Below are 16,882 nucleotides of genomic sequence, written 5' to 3' on the forward strand. Positions count from 1 at the left end.
CGCCTCTCCCCTCCCCGCCTCCCCTCCCCCGCTCGGGGCCCAGGCCGCCCGAAACTCTCCAAACTTTTCTGCCTTTTGTGGACTGGATTTGTTTGTACTTCGCCATGTTCTTGCTTTCAGTTTGCTGCCTTGTGATGTTGGGGAGAGCTTTCTTTCCAAGCAGGGCTTTGTTGGGGGGGAAAACAATCAGAAGAACTTTTTTTTTTTTTTTTGCGCTCTGATGGCCCCCTCCCCCTTGGTGGTGGTGTTTGTTTCTTCACCCTGGGAAGATGACTGTGTGGCTCTTTCTTTTCTCTCTCTCCCTCTTCCTTCCCTCTTCTGTGGCGTCTTGGGCTTTCCCCGGTTAACCCCTTGGCTGCCGCTGCCCGGGAACTCAGGGACCGGGGCTGCGCCGGACGCGCGGGGTAGACAGTGGATTTTCCTCCAGGCGTTGGGATGGAAAACGAGCGAGCGAGCGCGCGCGCGCGCGGAGCCCGGGGCCCTGGAGAAGCGCCTCGGCTTTCTCTCTCGGCCGGTTATTTGTTTAGCTTTCTAGTGGTGATCGCCAGCTCTCAGCCCTCCTCCCCCTTGGCCCTGGAAGGTCACGCTTGGCAGACTGGTCGCACTGCAAACTTGCGGGCTCTGGGCTTCCTCTCCTTGGGCTACCCCGCAGGGCCGCGGGCACCCTGGGCGCTGTGGCGGGCTCGACCGCCCCGCCGCTGGCTGCGGGCTCTCCTGGGCCGCGCGGGGTGGGAAGGCCCCTGTGGCCAGGGTTCTTGGTTTGTGGGCGGCCGGGATGGCCTCCTTCGAGCGGACTCGATGTATTTCTAGGGAATTTTGGTGCCTTGGGGCTTAGAGCGGGGTCTGCGCTCACCAGCTCTCGAGAAGGCCCTCCGTGGGCTGTGAGGGGCCAGAGACCACGCTGTGCGGGCCAAAAGGGGTGCAGAGTGCGAGGGAGGCCAAGGACGCCTCTCCTTCAAGGGAGTGGGCTGCTGATCGTGGGCCTCCCAACTTTGGGGGGGGCCCAGGTCAGCGCTGGGTGCCAAGCTCCTGGGGCGCTTCTCGCAGCGTGCGTCCCGCGCCCACCCTTGACATTTGTTAAGAAGGCTCATCCCCTTCCTGGACCGGCCTCTGCCCCCTGCCCTCGTCCTGAACCCCTTCCCCCCACTCTCTAAAATGCTTGGATTGTGAATCTCTAGAGGCAATCTCTTGCCGTTTGTGCCTGGTTTCCCGGAATTGTCATTTGCACCTTCTCTAGTTTGGACCCCCTACCCCTTATTTACACACACACTACTTTTGTATTTTCTTTTTCGGTAACTTGAGATAGCAATTTGAAATAATGCACCCACTGTTCAGCAGCCGTGGAATCGGTGCTAATGGCCGAGGGCTTGCCAGTCGGGAGTCGATCAGATCTACAAGTGTTTTTAAGTATTAAAATATTAACCATCAGGTTTGACTTGTTTTTGGGCCCCTGCAAAAATGGCAAGGGCATGCTAGACCGGTCATTTTTTATGGCTAGGAATGAGAAATAATTATTCCCCCCTCCCCTGCGCCCAGGCTTCTGCATGCTTGGGAAGCTGAGAGAGCGTTGCAAGCCTGACCTCCCTGCAGGGCCAGCTCTTTCAGGCTGCAGGGGCCGGGCTGTGGGGGGAAGCACAGTCCGGCTACGTTGTATTTTTCTTGGGAGCTTGTGGGCATCTTAAACCGGGAGCGTTCGGCTCGCAACCCGAGGGTTTGTGTACTCACAAAACCCGACCAAGCAACATTCCAAAGTAACCATGAGAATTTCTTACTCTCATCCCCTCCCCCTACGATGGAAGCCTCCCTGGTATTATTTTAAAATCCACTTGGCCATCTGAAAGGCCATCTGAATATTGAGCTGTGATGGCGGGCTTGCTGGCTGTCTTGACTCTGCAAAATCCCTGTTTGTGACCGCCGGCTGTCTCGCCATACTATCTCCAAAAACTTGAGCAGTTGTGTTGTGCTGTAATTAGGAAACGGGGAAATTGTTAGAGGCAAATAACTGACTTCCCGGTGCGTAAAGGAAGGCTCCCAACCATCGGTTCCCTTTGTCGGCATTATAGGAGTAGAGGGCGTCTAGTTATTTTAATTGTGGACTTAGCGGGTGGCCTTGTGCTGTGACATCAGATTGAGTCTGAGAAGACATTTCTGAACTCAGTAGGCAGTTTTCATATTTGCATGTCAAACACCAACAGACATCTTTGTGTGCACTGCCCCTTCCGCCTTCCTATCTGTTACCTGGGTTAGATTATGTGCTCCAAAATTAAAGTTATTTATTTAGGCCGGGCAGCAGAGCCATGGAAATGAGGACGAGAGGCTGTTGTGTGTCACTCCTGACGTCTTCCATCAGAGGGGCCAGCTTGCAATTCCAGATTTGATACAGCTGCCGGAGGAATCTATAGGCAAGACAGCGGGCTTTTCATGCTCATCTGAAATTCTTAGTGCTTCCTAGAGGGTATTTTGGAGGGCAAGGTGTAAAGACAAATTAGCTGTGTGCTTTATTCTTTTCCAGACCCTCCTTGGTGGTGGTATTTTTGCTACATTTTCTGTTACTTATGAGTGTACCTGTAAGCAGCTGCATCCTTGAAGAAGCCAACTCTTTTCAATCCCTGATTTCTGCTTTTCTGTATAAGAATGTAAAGAATTAAGGAGTATCATTAAATCGGCTTATGATGAATAATACATTATCTCAAGAATAATGCTTTAATTGCTGAAGATACCATAAAGCTTGATAGTAATAATTTTATTTTAAATTGACAAAGATTTCTGCATAACATTAATTTCGTCTTTGATAGAGTAATAGGAACAGCTTTTTAAAAGACAGATTCGAATACCAAAATGCATTAAAGAGAGAGAGGTCAAGTGAAATAGATGGGAAGTGATAGAACTGCAAATATTAGAATTGTGGTAACATTTGTACGTAGAAGATAAGAATACTGTTACCATATTAAAGTTGATAGGAAAAAGTAGTGTTACATTTCTTTTCCCCTCCTGCCAAATGAGAAATGGGGAGATGGTGGTCAAAATTCCAGTTAGGTTTGAAATTACTTTTTTAGGACTTGATTATGAGAGTTCTTGCATCTTTTATCCCAAGTTATTTGCTTTTCAACTGAGCTGTTTGCTACTAGTTTGAACAAATAAATATGCAGCATCTTGAATTCATTTTTGAACTTGGAATCCAGCGTTTAAAGGAAACCAAGAGGGGCCTATTCACTGGGGTTTTATTTAGCCGGGCAACTTTTCTTTCTGCCTTGTGAAAAATGGATGTTTTCTTCTCACTCAAACAGCATAATCCTTTCGAATACAAAAGATTTAGACCTCGGAGTGTGAAGGGTTAATGGTGGTCCTTCCCTGTTGTCCTCCCACCCCCCCATTGTTTTGACAACACTTTTCAAAGTGTGACATTCCAAGCCCCTCCATAACAATGTAATATTACTGTAATTACACAGGTCATTACATTTTAAATAGAGAACAATAAAATGCTTATCGCCCTGAAAAAGAACAGGTGTTCTTGCCCTTCTTTGGTATTTATGCTAATTGTTTTTCATCTCCTTCAGAAATATTTATGGCGAACATGTTTAGATTTCAATCTCACTGCAACAGTATTAATTCTGGACTAATCTTTATAGGTTGGGGTTTAATGTCTGCAGTATGGATTATGGGTTCAACATTCACCCAGTAAGTCATATTTTAATGATTATAAATTTAATACGCCAGCGCTTTGCCGTTTGTTGAATTTAAAGCTTTCTGAAACGCCAGAAACAAACTATTAAGCAGTTGGGAGCCTGAAGTGCTTCTCTGGAAGAAGTGTTTTTGGAAACTTTTGACGGCTAAAAGGAAGTAGCTTTCACTGATGCCCCCTACCTGATTGAGGAAAGATTTGGAGGAAGACAATCCCGGGTCTCGCTTAGGAGTTTTCCTCGTTGATTTGAATTTTACTGATATGGGTTTCATTTAGAGTCCCTGCTGGAAGCTGGTTAGCTTTCTGTTTCTTAGCAAGCTGCGAAAAAGTTACAGGAAGGTTTCCGGGGGTTGGCAGATCAAGAATGCAGTGCTTGTGAGCAGCGCATGTAGGAACTGCAGTTCTGCACGCCATTACAAAAATATTTGCTTTAGAAAACTTGGATTTTAATAGTGGTACTAGAGGCTGTGCTTTTAAAGATGTCAGTAGACATCTTTCCAGGTTTTCAATGCCTTCTTCCATCCCACGAGGTGCCTGTGTGCCTACAAAAAGTGCCTCGAGTTCTTGGTTGAGAAATCTCGGGCAACTTCTCTTACACATGCACAGTGGGTAAAGTAGGAGGTATCTAAGAGGATTTCACATTTTGTCAGATGTTTCACAACAGGGGCCCCGAATCACATTAAAAATGCACTGGAGAGAAAGGACAGCTGCAAATTTTTGTGCGGACGCGTGTTTCTGGACCATGACTAAAACCCCCGAGGACCTTTTCCCCAGCTGTCTGGAAGTTATGTGGAAGTTGGTTTATTGGCAGTTAAGTATGAGACAACCTGGATTTAGCAAAGGCCCTCTCCTACACAGGAAGTAGATGACATATTGATTGGGGGAAGGGAAGAGACTTCAGGCAAGGAGTGATTTACGCCTTTTTTTTTTTTTTAAAATCCATGGAGTTGCCAAATAAATAAGCACTTTCCAGGGAAGTAGGTTGTAAGCTTTTTAGTCTTGGTAAGTGGAATTAGATAATATCTCGAACCGCATTTGTAACTGTTTTGAGGTGACACAGTACAGAAGTTTTGCAGAGGAAGGGTGAATCAAATTCTTGATGCTTTTCTTTTTGAAGAGGGTTATGATGTGGCCATCTGAGTTTCTTCTGGGAGTGACTCTTGGCAACCGTGTAAGTAAATCTTCAACTCTGACTTATAATTGAGCACATTTGTGAAGGAAATGGTTAATTTTACAACCAAAGGCAAACTTGCACCTCGACAGGTCTGCTGAAAGAAATGTGCCCCAGTCCATTGCTGGCAAGCGCCACCGGGTCATAAATCCACAGGCTTTATTTACAGCCCATAACACTTATGAATGTTAAGATATTTGACGCCACGTTGGCCTTATAATATTCAAGGTCCACAGACATTGGCAGTAGCTCAAATTTCTCTCACTAATTATAAGCAATGAGATGGGGGGGGGAAGCCCATCGCAAATGCTGCCCTCCCCTCTGCTCTGACCCCCACCCCTGCAATCTGAGCTTACCAGGCAGCCATCCCCTCCTTCAGCAGCTGACTTTTACTTTCCCTCTAGGCTATTGTTATACACATTTATAAAGAGAATTTTCAGGGAGGGAAATTCAGTGGGGGCTCTGCACAAATGCCCTTTTCAAAAGCAAAGTTGCTCTAGGTGTTTGCATCTTTTTCCTTTTCTTCTGGTTTCTCCCTTTTCTTTCTGTTTTCTTTCTTCTCCTTTTTTTTTTTTTTTAAGACTGTGTTGCCTATATTGTGCATATTTCCCAGAATACTTAAAGAAACCTGATACGGGAGACTGCTCTTTAATTTATATGATGTTCCACTGAGCTGGAAGGGAAAATACACACGTTGCATAGTGTACTCTTTAATGGGAGACTTTTTTAAAAAAAAGGGAGGGAGAAGAGAGTCGATTAAAAGAAATTAATATAGGAGAAGAAAAAATCCAGGTTTATGTTGGGCACAGGAAGGCCACTCATTTCGGAAAAGTGCACAGGTAGTCTTGGGGAGGAAGCACAGAAAACTCACCAGGGAGGCCGAAAAAATGCTTGACTGAGAAAGGTTAGAAAAGTATAGACAGGTGGGACAAAGATTTGGGCTTGAGAGGGGGTGACTGATTGAAATTGGGGATTGGAAGTTGCTTAGGAGAGGTGAAAGTGCATGGGGACAGATGCTGTTCAAACCTGAATTGCTCAGAAAGGCAGGTTCCCATCCAGTCCTCGCCCGAAGTGCTCCATCCAGCCAGAGCCATGTTTCGTATCAGTTAGTGAGGATCTGGGGGCGGGGCGTTTGTGGTCCAGACCCTGATGTGTGAGAGAGAGAAGGCCAATTATTTCACCGATGTTAATTTATTTTTGAAAAGTGGGCCATTTGTGTGTGTGTGTGTGTGTGTGTGTGTGTGTGTGTTACAAGCTGACCACATGCTAAAAGAGTGTGGGGTTCCGAGGTGTGTGGGAAGCTGTGGAGGGGGGCTGATGGCTCGGTCATTTCTGGCTGGGTCCTTCCCTCCATCCAACCCAAACTTAAAGACCTAGCCTGAAAGGTTTTATTTTCTAATCAATGGAATGCAGAAACTTACTAGCCCTCAGGGACAGATAGGAATCCCTTAACAGCTCATTACAAAGATGAGGCTGTGGGATCTTTGAATGGGTTATCAGCCCTGGTGTTCTTCGGTTTTCCCAGGATAGCTTTTCCTTCCTTAGGCACATCTGATTTCAGGCTGGTGATTCAGCCCGATATATTTTATTCTTTTTTTTTGACGTGAAGGAGCCCCAACCAGTTGGGTCTACAGGGGACGGAATGGCTCTTAGTGGGATCAGCTCTGAAGGAGTTAACATTGCTCGCTGAAGTTTGGCATCATGAAAATAAATTTGAGGCCTGGTAGGCATTAGCAGGGCACAGCACATTTACAGAGCTTAATTAGTACGAACTGTAATTGTTCATGGTCGGCCAGAAGAAGTAATGTTCAGGAAAAGTGGAGTCCTCTCTCGCAGTCTTCAGTTTGAAACCGATAAATCACTTGCATATTTGTGTAGTGATTCAAATGGAGCTAAGACCTGTCCCATCCCAACATGTGGTAAATTGTAAAGTCAATGAATTGCAGATGTAGGCTACAGTGAGATTCTCTAAGAAAATGCAGAATGAATGGGCAAGAGTGATGCTATAAATATTTACAGAGAAGATAACTAGGTTCCTGCGTGCTGGGCCAATTATGATGGACTAAATATATTAGTTAAAAATGCTTAAAAAATCGAGGGGATTTGTGTGGGTCTTGGGGTGGGATGGTTTATTTTAGAAAGTGCCATAAAAGGCACTATGTTATTGTCGTGTCAGTTTTATTAAGCCGGAATCACAATGGCAGACCCAGGGAAGGACACATAAAACCCACATTAATGCAAATTAATTCGTTATGAGTTGCAGCGTTGTGACTGCTAAGTGGAGTAATGATGGGGCATCATTTTAAGAGTGTTAGTGTAGCAACTTTTAATGAAAATGCTGTGTTAGGAACATGTCTCAGCACTTGAGCCCACGTGTTTTGTAGGAGAGCAGGCAACTTGATTCATTTTATATCCCCTCCCTGCACCCCCCCCTTCCCCCCAGTTTAAGAACTTTATGTTTTGATGTCTAAAGGAAAATCATCTAGTTTTTTTCCTCAAAAATCAACCCAGAAGTGCTGATCACTATAACCAAGTTCAACTTCAACATTTTTTTTTAAAATTTATTTTGCAAGAGATTGCAGCACAAAGTGGAAAAACATTGACTGTAGCATCCCCCCATAGACCTACAGATGTAACTTTCTTGAAGCAATTTCTTCCCCTTTTTTTCTTCTTAGAGGATTTTGGTCTCAGGCAATGTTGCAAGTCAATACTTCTTTCCCCAAATGTGAGTAGGTGGATGCGTGTGGAAGCTGTAAAAGTTAATGATCGCTCTCTGACTCATAGCTGATGGTTTCAGGTTGAGGAAAAGAAAAGGAAAAAAAAAAAAGAAAGAAATTAATGAGGGTAAAGAGACTTTCGATGGAACATGGAGACCGTCGGAGAGGTTGTCCTGGAGTGGAAAGGCGTGCGTTTTGTTGGCAGCAGGATTTCTGAAGAGTGCCAGGAAGTGAAAAGGGGCTGCCTTTGTTTGAGTTGTTGTTTTAGGGCGGTGGAAATGTTGGGTGTCTAGATCTTTGCGGGAATCTTGAAGCCCACATACCTACCAGTCAGTGCTGGTGTTGCTTTCCCAGTGGAAGTCAGAGGCCCCTTGACAGTTTTTTTTTAAAAAAAGTCCTGGGCAGAGGATTACTTCCCATTAAGTATCAGAGGCTCCCAACATAGGACTAGGGCTGCTGGTCCTGTCCTGAAAATGACTGATGACCTAAGAAAAAGTTTTAGATAACTTAAAAAAAAAAAAGAATTTGTCTTAAGCGAATGGCATGGAAATCACACTTTGAGTGGCTCATGGTGGTAGCTATAGGGTAGAAAGGAAAGTGGAACACTCCCCCATCCCCCCCCCACAAAAAACAAACAAACAAAACCCAAACCAAAACCTTTTAGGAAATGAATCTGGATTTATTTATTTATTTATTTTAATGAAAGAGAAAGCCAGGTGATTCGTAGAGCTGAAAATAATGCAAATGCTCTACCTCTTCCCAATTTAGTAGAATGAATAGGCATAAAAAATGAATCTTCATCACATTGGAAGTTCACTTAGTGCTGGAAAAACCAACGTAGGGTTTCAATATTTTTATTCGCCTTTCAGGATGATTTCTCACTGGTTGTAAAAGCCGGGTGTCTTTCCTCCCATCTCTGGAAATCTCTGATGTCTTGTATCTGCGATCTCAGATTTAGGGCCAGTAATAGTGATTAGAAATAAAGCAAGAGAAATTAAGATAGCCTAATAACAAGGGAAGCGGTTAAGCATAACGTGTTGGCGTTTCACTAGCTGGAGAATTGTGCAAGTCTGTGCTGAGCAGTCCCATCTTCATGGTTCTTCCTGGGGCCCAGTGAGGGCCAGATCACCTGGGGGTGTTGGAATTTGGGGGTAGGCTTGGCCACTGTAAACAAGCGCAAAGGAAGGGAAGGTTTATTTTGTTGGGAGTTTCACAGGAAGGAATTAAATGGAAAGTACCTTGGAGTTCTCATTTGGTTCCTGGACACCCCTGGGAGGGAGGGATACCCCTGGGAGGGAGGGACCATGTCAGAGGAAGGCGTGTTGCACGTCCAGTTATAACAGCAACAGCTGCTGGATGAGGAAGTGACGTGGAGTGCTGCAGGTGACCCAGAGTAGGGCAGTCCCAAGAGTTGAGGATTGTGGGAACATGGTTCATAAACTCGGATAAGCCTTGGATAAGCGTTAGATAGCCCTCTCCTCTTGGGCCAACCATCTCTTATTCTCTCCTTCCTTATAGCTTTTGACAGAGATGGAAATACGTTATTGTGCCAGTTTAGAATGTCAAGTTTGTACAGGGTCCTTGTGTTTTATCTTTGTCTTTAAAAGCTAGACGCTAACAAACAAGGCATCTTTGTGTTTTACAGGGAAGGAAAAAAGCAGTTTAAAGTGTGTTTTAGGAAAGAGTATTTGGGAAAAGAGGGGGTGGAAGCCCCAAGGAGAAACAAGAAAATTGTGAAGACTTCGTCGCTGTAGCTGGGGGAAGTGGAGCTCAGAATCCCTCCCAACACAGTGGTTACTGGCTGGGCTTAAAGTCCTGATGGGAGCTGGTGCTGTGGGTATTTCTGAGCTGGTCGAGGTTCTGTGTAGCTGGACACCTGAGGAAGGAAGTGACATTGCTTGGGGGCATTAGGATGGTGTGTGTGAAGGTTAAATTAACTCTGTCCTACTAGATTCTTCAGGACCTTGCAGCTGCATCTTTGCTGTTTTAATTGCAGCCTTCTCTCCAGGTTCTGTTGTTGTTTGGGTGGTGATGAACACCAGGATTAAGACTGGAATCCGACAAGTGAAAATTGAATTTGGATTAGCCACAGTTTCATTAATGTATTCATAAGGCTGTGATTATGTGAAATTTTGTTTCCACGACCTATACTTAGTTATCAGGTGTCCATTCGATTTTAATTGACAATATAAGATTCCTGTGGTTACCCTGAGTACAGATTGCCTAGGGCTCCGCAGGATCTGTGGGAAGCAAAGCTTGGACAAGTTTCCATTAAGCTCTGAATCAGGCAGTTGGAAGTGAGGAGAATAAAACCGGCTGAAAAGGGGGACACATTGTTAGTGTTGCCTCCTGTACTTAAACGGGCACCCCCCCCCTTCTCAGACAAGAGCTGCTCTCTGGCCAAGAATTCCAAACTCGCAGAGGAACCTGTCCCTCGCACAAAAGTTGTTTTAACACGATGCAGAATTGTCACAGTAATTAGTGCAATCTCCGCTCGCTGACTGGCAGTTTTCACAAAAAGGACAGGGGGCAACGGGTACAAATTCATCCTTCTTTCTCAGTGATTCCCTTTAGATGACCTGCTCCTCAGTGTGTGTGTGTGTGTGTGTGTGTGTGTGTGTGTGTGTGTGTGTGTGTGTGTGTGTGTGTGTGTGGTGGGGGGAGGAGGGGTGCAGTGTCTTCAATTGCTCAGCGTTTGTCTTTGCCTGTTTTAGGGAGTGTGGTTTATTTCTTCTGCTTTGACAGGCGAAGGAATACTTTTTTTGGCCCACCTGTGTTGTGCCTCCTATTAGCTTTGTCTAATATTTTGTTTTGGGGCAAGCAGACTCAACATATATACCGGTAGTGTTTTTGTTTATTTGGAACAGATAAAATAATCCCCAAACCCACTGTATCCGAAAATGTGGACTTAACAGCTTTACCCCATGAGCAACAACATGGGTTTAGACAGTTTTTAAAAATTCGATTACTACCGTGTTGTATTTATTTGGAGCTGCTTCAAAAGTTCTGATGGGGGTTTCTCCCCCTACCCCTCCCTTTTCTTTTTATAAAAACCTGTGTGGACTGACTAATTTTTCTGGCAGGGAGTGAGATGTGAAATAATTGGGTCTAAAACTCTTGCAGGCTAGGTTATGCCTTGCTCTACAGAAGTGCTCTGGTAATGGTAGTGGTATAGTAGTCGTGATAGAGATAGTTTGTTATAATAATACTGATCTGTGTTTGGAAACGCAGCTGATTGGCCTGTTGCTATGAGGGGAATGGACAGCGATTTCTTACGCCCATTTGAGTCTTCGTCATTTGTTTGTAAATGGAAAATTAAAATGCATTTTCAGATATTGTTGAGATCCTTTAGTGATTGTTGGATTGTTTATAAAATGAAGCAGCAGATGGTGTTTGTTTTCTCCATGGGTAGGATCCCCAAATTAACAAGTGTTATTTGGGAAAAGAAGAATTTGGTGAGGAATCTTGGTATTCCTTTTTGTTTGGGGATCCCACTTCTTTGATGGGGGATGTGTATGCAGGGCTTCAGAGAGAAAGGCCCAGGAGAGACTTCAGCCTTCCACTGTGGAGGGCCTGGGTGAAGCAGGATGGGCATTCGCCCGGGGGGCCACTGAGTAGGTGGTCTTTGTTTAGAAAACTTGGTGCCTCTTTGGCAGTGGGTTGGCTCCTTCTTAGGGGAAGTGTGGATTCCTAGAGTGCGGGTTACAGAGCTGTCCTGGGCCGGATAGCTTAGTCATTGTGAAAGAATGTATAAGGCATTGGGTGGCCCCTGAATTCTGCCTGATACATTTGTTTTCCCCAAAATAGAATTGCGTTTGAGAGCAGAGAGCCCAGTTATTAGAACTGTGGGGGGCTTGTATCCTTGTGGCAGTCTTGTGGCTTCTCATAATCCTTTCTCTCACAATCTTTTCCTCTGGCCTACATGTTGCAATTCTGATGACTTTTTGCAGCACAGTTAATTTTTTCTGCAGCATCCTACTCAGCACACTGGCTTCCTTTATGTCTTAATGGGCATCCGTCTTTCCTTTTCATGTCATTGATTCTCACTCCTGGTCCCTTTCCCCCTCCCTCTGTGCTTATTGAATAGGGGTGTGTGTTTTTTTTTAAACTTTACCTTAGATTATTATGATCATCTTATCCATAGCAACAAATAAAAATACACAGGTCTTGATTGAATGCCAAGGCTGCAGTTCAATCTAGGAAGGTTTGTCTGCTATTCATAAACTGCTTAAGATGTTTTCTTGTAGTTTGTGACATAAGCAGAACGCTTTGATTTGGTTTCTTTCTACAGCTCCATTTTCAGTCCGGGAGCACACATTACTCTGCGTACAAAACGATTGAACACCAGATTGCAATTCAGGTAGGAAATGCAAGAGATCCTGAAGCTTGAATTGTCAATATGTAGGTCTCTTGTGTCTTTTATTCTCCACCCCTTTCCCCAACCTAGATGATGATGATGATGATGATGATGATGATGATGATGGTGATTGAGGATGAGGAGGAGGATGGTGGTGGTGGTGATGGTGGTGGTGGTGGTGATGGTGGTGATTGAGGATGATGGTGGTGGTGGTGGTGGTGATGATGATGATGATGGTTGATTCATTGGGGGAGGTGGGAGGCAAAGAAGAAACAAGAGCAGGAGGAATGCTGCTAAAATGATTTAAAGATATGGAAAGAAAGAGAAGCCTGTGTTTTTTTGTGAAGAGTTTCTTGTTCAGGCATAATGGGCACACAGACCCCACCCAACCTGGCTTCTGTTTTTTGCTTAGGGAGGGGTCTTAAATTGGGAGTAAAATGAGCCGACAAAATGAACGGGAAGAATTAAGGGTCAGGGGGGAGATGGGAGAAGAGGCTGTGTGACAGCCAGCGAGTTGTTTCCGATGGATCAAAATCATGTTAAGTGGTGCTAAGAATATCAGTTTTGACCTGATTGTCCTGAAATGCTGATTTCTCCTGGTCCTCTTGATATATGACACTAACAGTGCTGGACGGGAAAGGCGACAGATCCCAGCTTCTGATGAGTGTCCTGTTTCCTGCTCGCGTAGTACTTCCATTCTCTGAAATCCAAAGGCTAAACAAATCATGGACTAATATAGACTCAGCGCTGAACTGATGCCAACACAATGCAGTAGTGGAGGGAGGACAGACTAATAGGATTTTCGTCTGTCTGCCCGGCCTTGCCTGGCTTGGCCAGGATGGATGTACCTCATGGCAGAACTGATGGTACTGAGATTTCTTGAGTCTTAGCGTTTAACCCTTTGAAGGGAGGCTTTTGAAACTAGTCGTTGTGGTGTTAGTCTAGCCCCAGGATCTTCTCTCCTTGTGGAAGTTCATATCTGTTGGTAAGTGATTTACACTGTTGCACTGTTCCCTTTCTTGTAGTTACCCTTGCTGATAACTTGTGTAAGGTGTGTGTATATGGCCTCACCTGGAACTCCAAGCCACATTGCATCTTTGTAGCTCTGCTCTTTCAAATCAGCGTCTTCCTGGATAAGACTTTCAAATAGCTGTTTGCCCCAGGTACATTGTACATCATTCTACCAGCGAAAAGTTAGGACTCGGCAGCCATTTTTATTTGGTGGATTCCCTAATACTTTTGTACTCGTTTCAAGGCGACGGTAACTTATTTTAAAAACTTTTCCATTACTTCTGCAGTTGTGCTGGCTGATCTGGGTGTGTATTTGAGGGGGAAATGGGACTTTGATTTTGCCCCTCCACCCCCACATATTTTCAAGACTGGTATCTTTAACTGGGTGCTGCAGTTGATCTTGCTGGCATGTCCTGGTGGTCCCTTCTCCCTTTTGATTAGTGGCACGGTGAGTCTGGCTCCCAGAAAATGGCTTTGACTGGGGGGTGGGGGCGGCTCCGTTAGAGACCATGCCCAGACCCTAACTCCCAATGAATAGATGGATGAACGGAGTGTCCTGAGGCCTGCTACATCTCTGAGGAGTGCTGGAAAATCCTGTTGCTCGGGGTGTGGGAATTGTTGAGCTTGAATAGCATAGTGATCCCTATCTTGGTGTGGAAAGGCTGGCTGGGGCCATGTCACTGGGAGACCAGCCGAGACCGGACCAGCTGTTGTGTCTTTACACCCGTTGCTGAAGCGTCCCTTGTTAGGCTGAGCAGCTCGCCTTTTCTCCAAACCACCTGGCACGGTGCAGGCCATGTGAAGCTCTTTCTCAGGAGGAAGATGGAGTAAATTACAGAGCTCATTGTTTGGAGGACTGAAACCATTACTATTCCTCCATGAACAGGTAGTATTGTTCTCCCCTGCTTCTATTTGCTGAGGCTGGATGCCCATGTGGGCAAACAGAGAGACGTTTTATTAGAGACCCAGCACCGGCATGCTTTTAGTGTTCATTCTTTCCCCTTCTCTGCTAGACCAGGATGAGGCCAAGCCAAATGGCAGCTCGCTGTAATTCTAGTTTTGATCATCAAAGGATAAATGGCAAACAAACAAACAAACAAAAAAAACCCCAAAACAAAAGAAGCAACGGGAAAAAAAGAGGAAACCTCAGACACAAAAAAATTGTCCCCAAGGCACATGGCAGCTCAGCCTGGATGTGGGGGTTAGAGGAGAGGGTGGCCCTAGTTTGGTGTGGAGTAGAGCACACGTTTTCCCTGTGCTTGGTTCTCCACTTTAAGGCTTAACTACATGCTGGTTGGGGCAGAATTTTCTTCTTGGAAACTTAAAACGGTGTATGTAACCTTAATAAATACTGTATTTCAATATGAGCTGAGCTGGGTGCTCTCCTAAGCTATATCCTAAAATAACCCCAAGTAGGATGATACCGCGTATCACATGAGATGCATGCCCCTTTCCCTTCCCACCCCTCCTGTAATCTCAGAGCTTGGCCAAGTTCACCGTTTATATGAATGGCCTCTGAGCGATCCTGTAGACATGTCATGGTCTTGTAACAGGTTTGGACACAATACCAATTGGCGTGTTGGGATTTCCTTCCACTTTTTTTTTTTTTTTTTTTAGCTGAGCCATCCTGCTACCTTTCAGCAGCTCAGCTCGGGCTGGACTCGAACCGCTGTTGCTCAGAGCTCAAACTCTGGAGTGAGCTCTTAACCGACTGAGCCACTCCTTCCACTTTTGACAATCTCCTAACTCCTTTCAGTTTGGCAAAGATGAAAGTAACACAAATGACCATATTCTCTCTAAATGATTAACACAAATATAAATGGAATGAAATGTAAAAGGCGTGTTTTAGACCGTTATTTAACTATGGACTTTTACAAAGTTTTGTTGAAGTATAATGTAAATACAGCACATACTCAGATCTTTCGTGGAGAGGTGAAGAAACTTTTACATATGGCAAATCCACGAAAACATTAGCTAAATCAATAGCGTATAGAATGGGGTTGGAATACTTTTTCTGTAAAGGGCCAAATAGTAAATGTTTTAGGCTTGGTGGGCCATACAGTCTGTATGGCAACTACTAAACTACCATTGTGATGCAAAAGCAGCCAAAAATATTACCTAAAGGAATAGGTGTGGCTGTGTCCCAATAAAACTTTATTTGTACAAACAGACAGTGGCTAGATTTTTGGGCCCACTGACTGTAGTTTGCTGGCCCTTGATAATTAATATTACCACCTCCCCAGAGGCCTCCCTTGTTCCCTTCTCTTCTTAGTTATCTGGCTTCTCCCACCTCCAAGAAAGATTCTCACCATGACTTAGTTTTTATTGATCACCATGGATTCGTTTTGTCTATTGTTGAGCTTCTTAATAATGGAATTGTACGTAATGTACTGTTTCATATCTGGCCCCACTCAGCATCATGTCTGAGTTTCATCCCTGTTACCGTGTGTAGCAATGGTTTGTTCTTTTTCATGGCTGTGTAGTATTCCACATAGGAATATGCCACAATGCATGCATTTTTTTCCTATGTTGTTGGATATTTGGGTTACTTCCAATTTTCTGCTGTTAGGAAGAAGGGCCTGGTAACATTCTTACCCACATCTCTTCATACACAGGAGTGGACTTGGACAGGCGTAGTGCAATGTGTGTGCTTAGTTTTGCATTGACCTTTTAAGAGAGACTAAACACTGAATTTCAGGTGTTGTCATGGAAACACACTTGCATAGTGGTTGTTAGGTATGTGAGTGATGCAAGCAATAAGATAAGATGATCTTAGGTGTGATCAGAGGCCACTTTGCCCAAGTTCCAGTGCAGGCCCCTTCACGTAGTGGTGTGACGTCTGGCCCAGCTCCTAGGAACTCGTCCCACCATCTCCATTAACCTGAGAGAAGTTTTGAGGTTGAGTGCAGAGGTGGACCCACATTGCAGATGACTCCCAGGGATGCCGTGCTGGTGACTGGATAAATGTTTAGGCATCTCTGTTGCCTCCCTGAAGAGAACCCTTTGAACACTCTTCCACTCATCATTCCAACCCCAAGAGCAGTGTTATAATCAAGGTCAAGACCCGTAGACGATGTTTCCCTTGGTTTTCAGAAGGGCTACTTCAGAACCAATTAAGCCTTTGTTTTAAGAGTATTTTGGCCAAAGGTTGATGTTTTAACACCAAATCAGATGTGATTTAGGAAAAAAAAAACCTCCACACGCAGCAAAAACAAACTGAGTAGACCTTTCTTGGTTGTTTTTCTTTTAAGATGTGAAGTGGTTTGTGTGTGTTTATGTGTGTGTGTATGTGTGAGAGAGAGTGCGCACACGCACACACTTGTGTGTGCGCGCAAAGACAACTAGGAGAGGATCCAGACGAAATGGACTATTTTATTTGTTTACACAGCTGAGTGCTAGAGACTTTGCAGTGGGTGTTGCTTTCCCTCTTGTCCTCAGGCTTGCAAGTTTCCATCTGCGCTGTACCAAAGCCTATCCTTCCTCTGCCCCGGTCTTAGAACGCACCTTTCGTGATTCTCCAGGCCCGGCGGGCCCTCCTTCAGGGCCTGGGTGCTTTCTGGAGCCAAGGAGAGAAGGATAGAAACTGGAGAGCGTCCTTGCCCCATATTGGCCCCTTACTGCTGGATGTGAACTTGACGTTTAGTCTTGTCCATGTCTTAAAATTAAGAATCCTGAGCTGTTATGGCCTGGAGTCCATCTCTTTGTCCAAGTAGACCCTTAGTAATTGTGATAAAAATACCCAGAGGTTCGCACCAGTGGATATCACCAAGGTGTTTGTGAGGGCTCCCGGCGTTCTGCCCATTTGTGTTTCTGATGGTAGGTCTCTTGTGTTCTAAGCCCCGTCCCCTCACACGTTCCCTGGCCTTGCAGTTTTCATGAGGATTTGCTGTCTTGGTTGAGGAGCAAATTTGGGCCAAGTGGGAGAACCCTCCAGAAGGAGATTT

The 16,882-nt window shown here is 45.0% G+C and overlaps 1 protein-coding gene and 1 long non-coding RNA gene across 42 annotated transcripts in view; one reads left to right on the forward strand and one right to left on the reverse strand.

Annotated features, from left to right (window-relative positions):
* LOC109384901 (uncharacterized) overlaps positions 1-618 on the reverse strand; it is a 1,541-nt gene extending 923 nt beyond the window's left edge. The window contains exons 1-2 of the long non-coding RNA XR_002124517.1: positions 261-618; positions 99-165 (exon numbers count right to left, since the gene is read on the reverse strand). This is a non-coding gene — a long non-coding RNA (uncharacterized LOC109384901). The remainder of the gene's footprint in view (positions 1-98; positions 166-260) is intronic.
* The window catches only part of TCF7L2 (transcription factor 7 like 2), a 215,443-nt gene that overhangs the window by 1,510 nt on the left and 197,051 nt on the right, over positions 1-16,882 (forward strand). For 24 of the 41 annotated variants that reach the window (XM_019646606.1, XM_019646628.1, XM_019646595.1 and 21 more), the window contains exon 4: positions 11,862-11,930. The exons of the other annotated variants lie outside the window; for them this stretch is intronic. In XM_019646606.1, coding sequence (XP_019502151.1) covers positions 11,862-11,930 — 69 coding nt within the window. The remainder of the gene's footprint in view (positions 1-11,861; positions 11,931-16,882) is intronic. 41 annotated transcript variants of the gene reach the window in all.

This window comes from Hipposideros armiger, unplaced genomic scaffold, assembly GCF_001890085.2.
Source record: "Hipposideros armiger isolate ML-2016 unplaced genomic scaffold, ASM189008v1 scaffold_105, whole genome shotgun sequence".
Classification (NCBI taxonomy): Eukaryota; Metazoa; Chordata; class Mammalia; order Chiroptera; family Hipposideridae; genus Hipposideros; species Hipposideros armiger.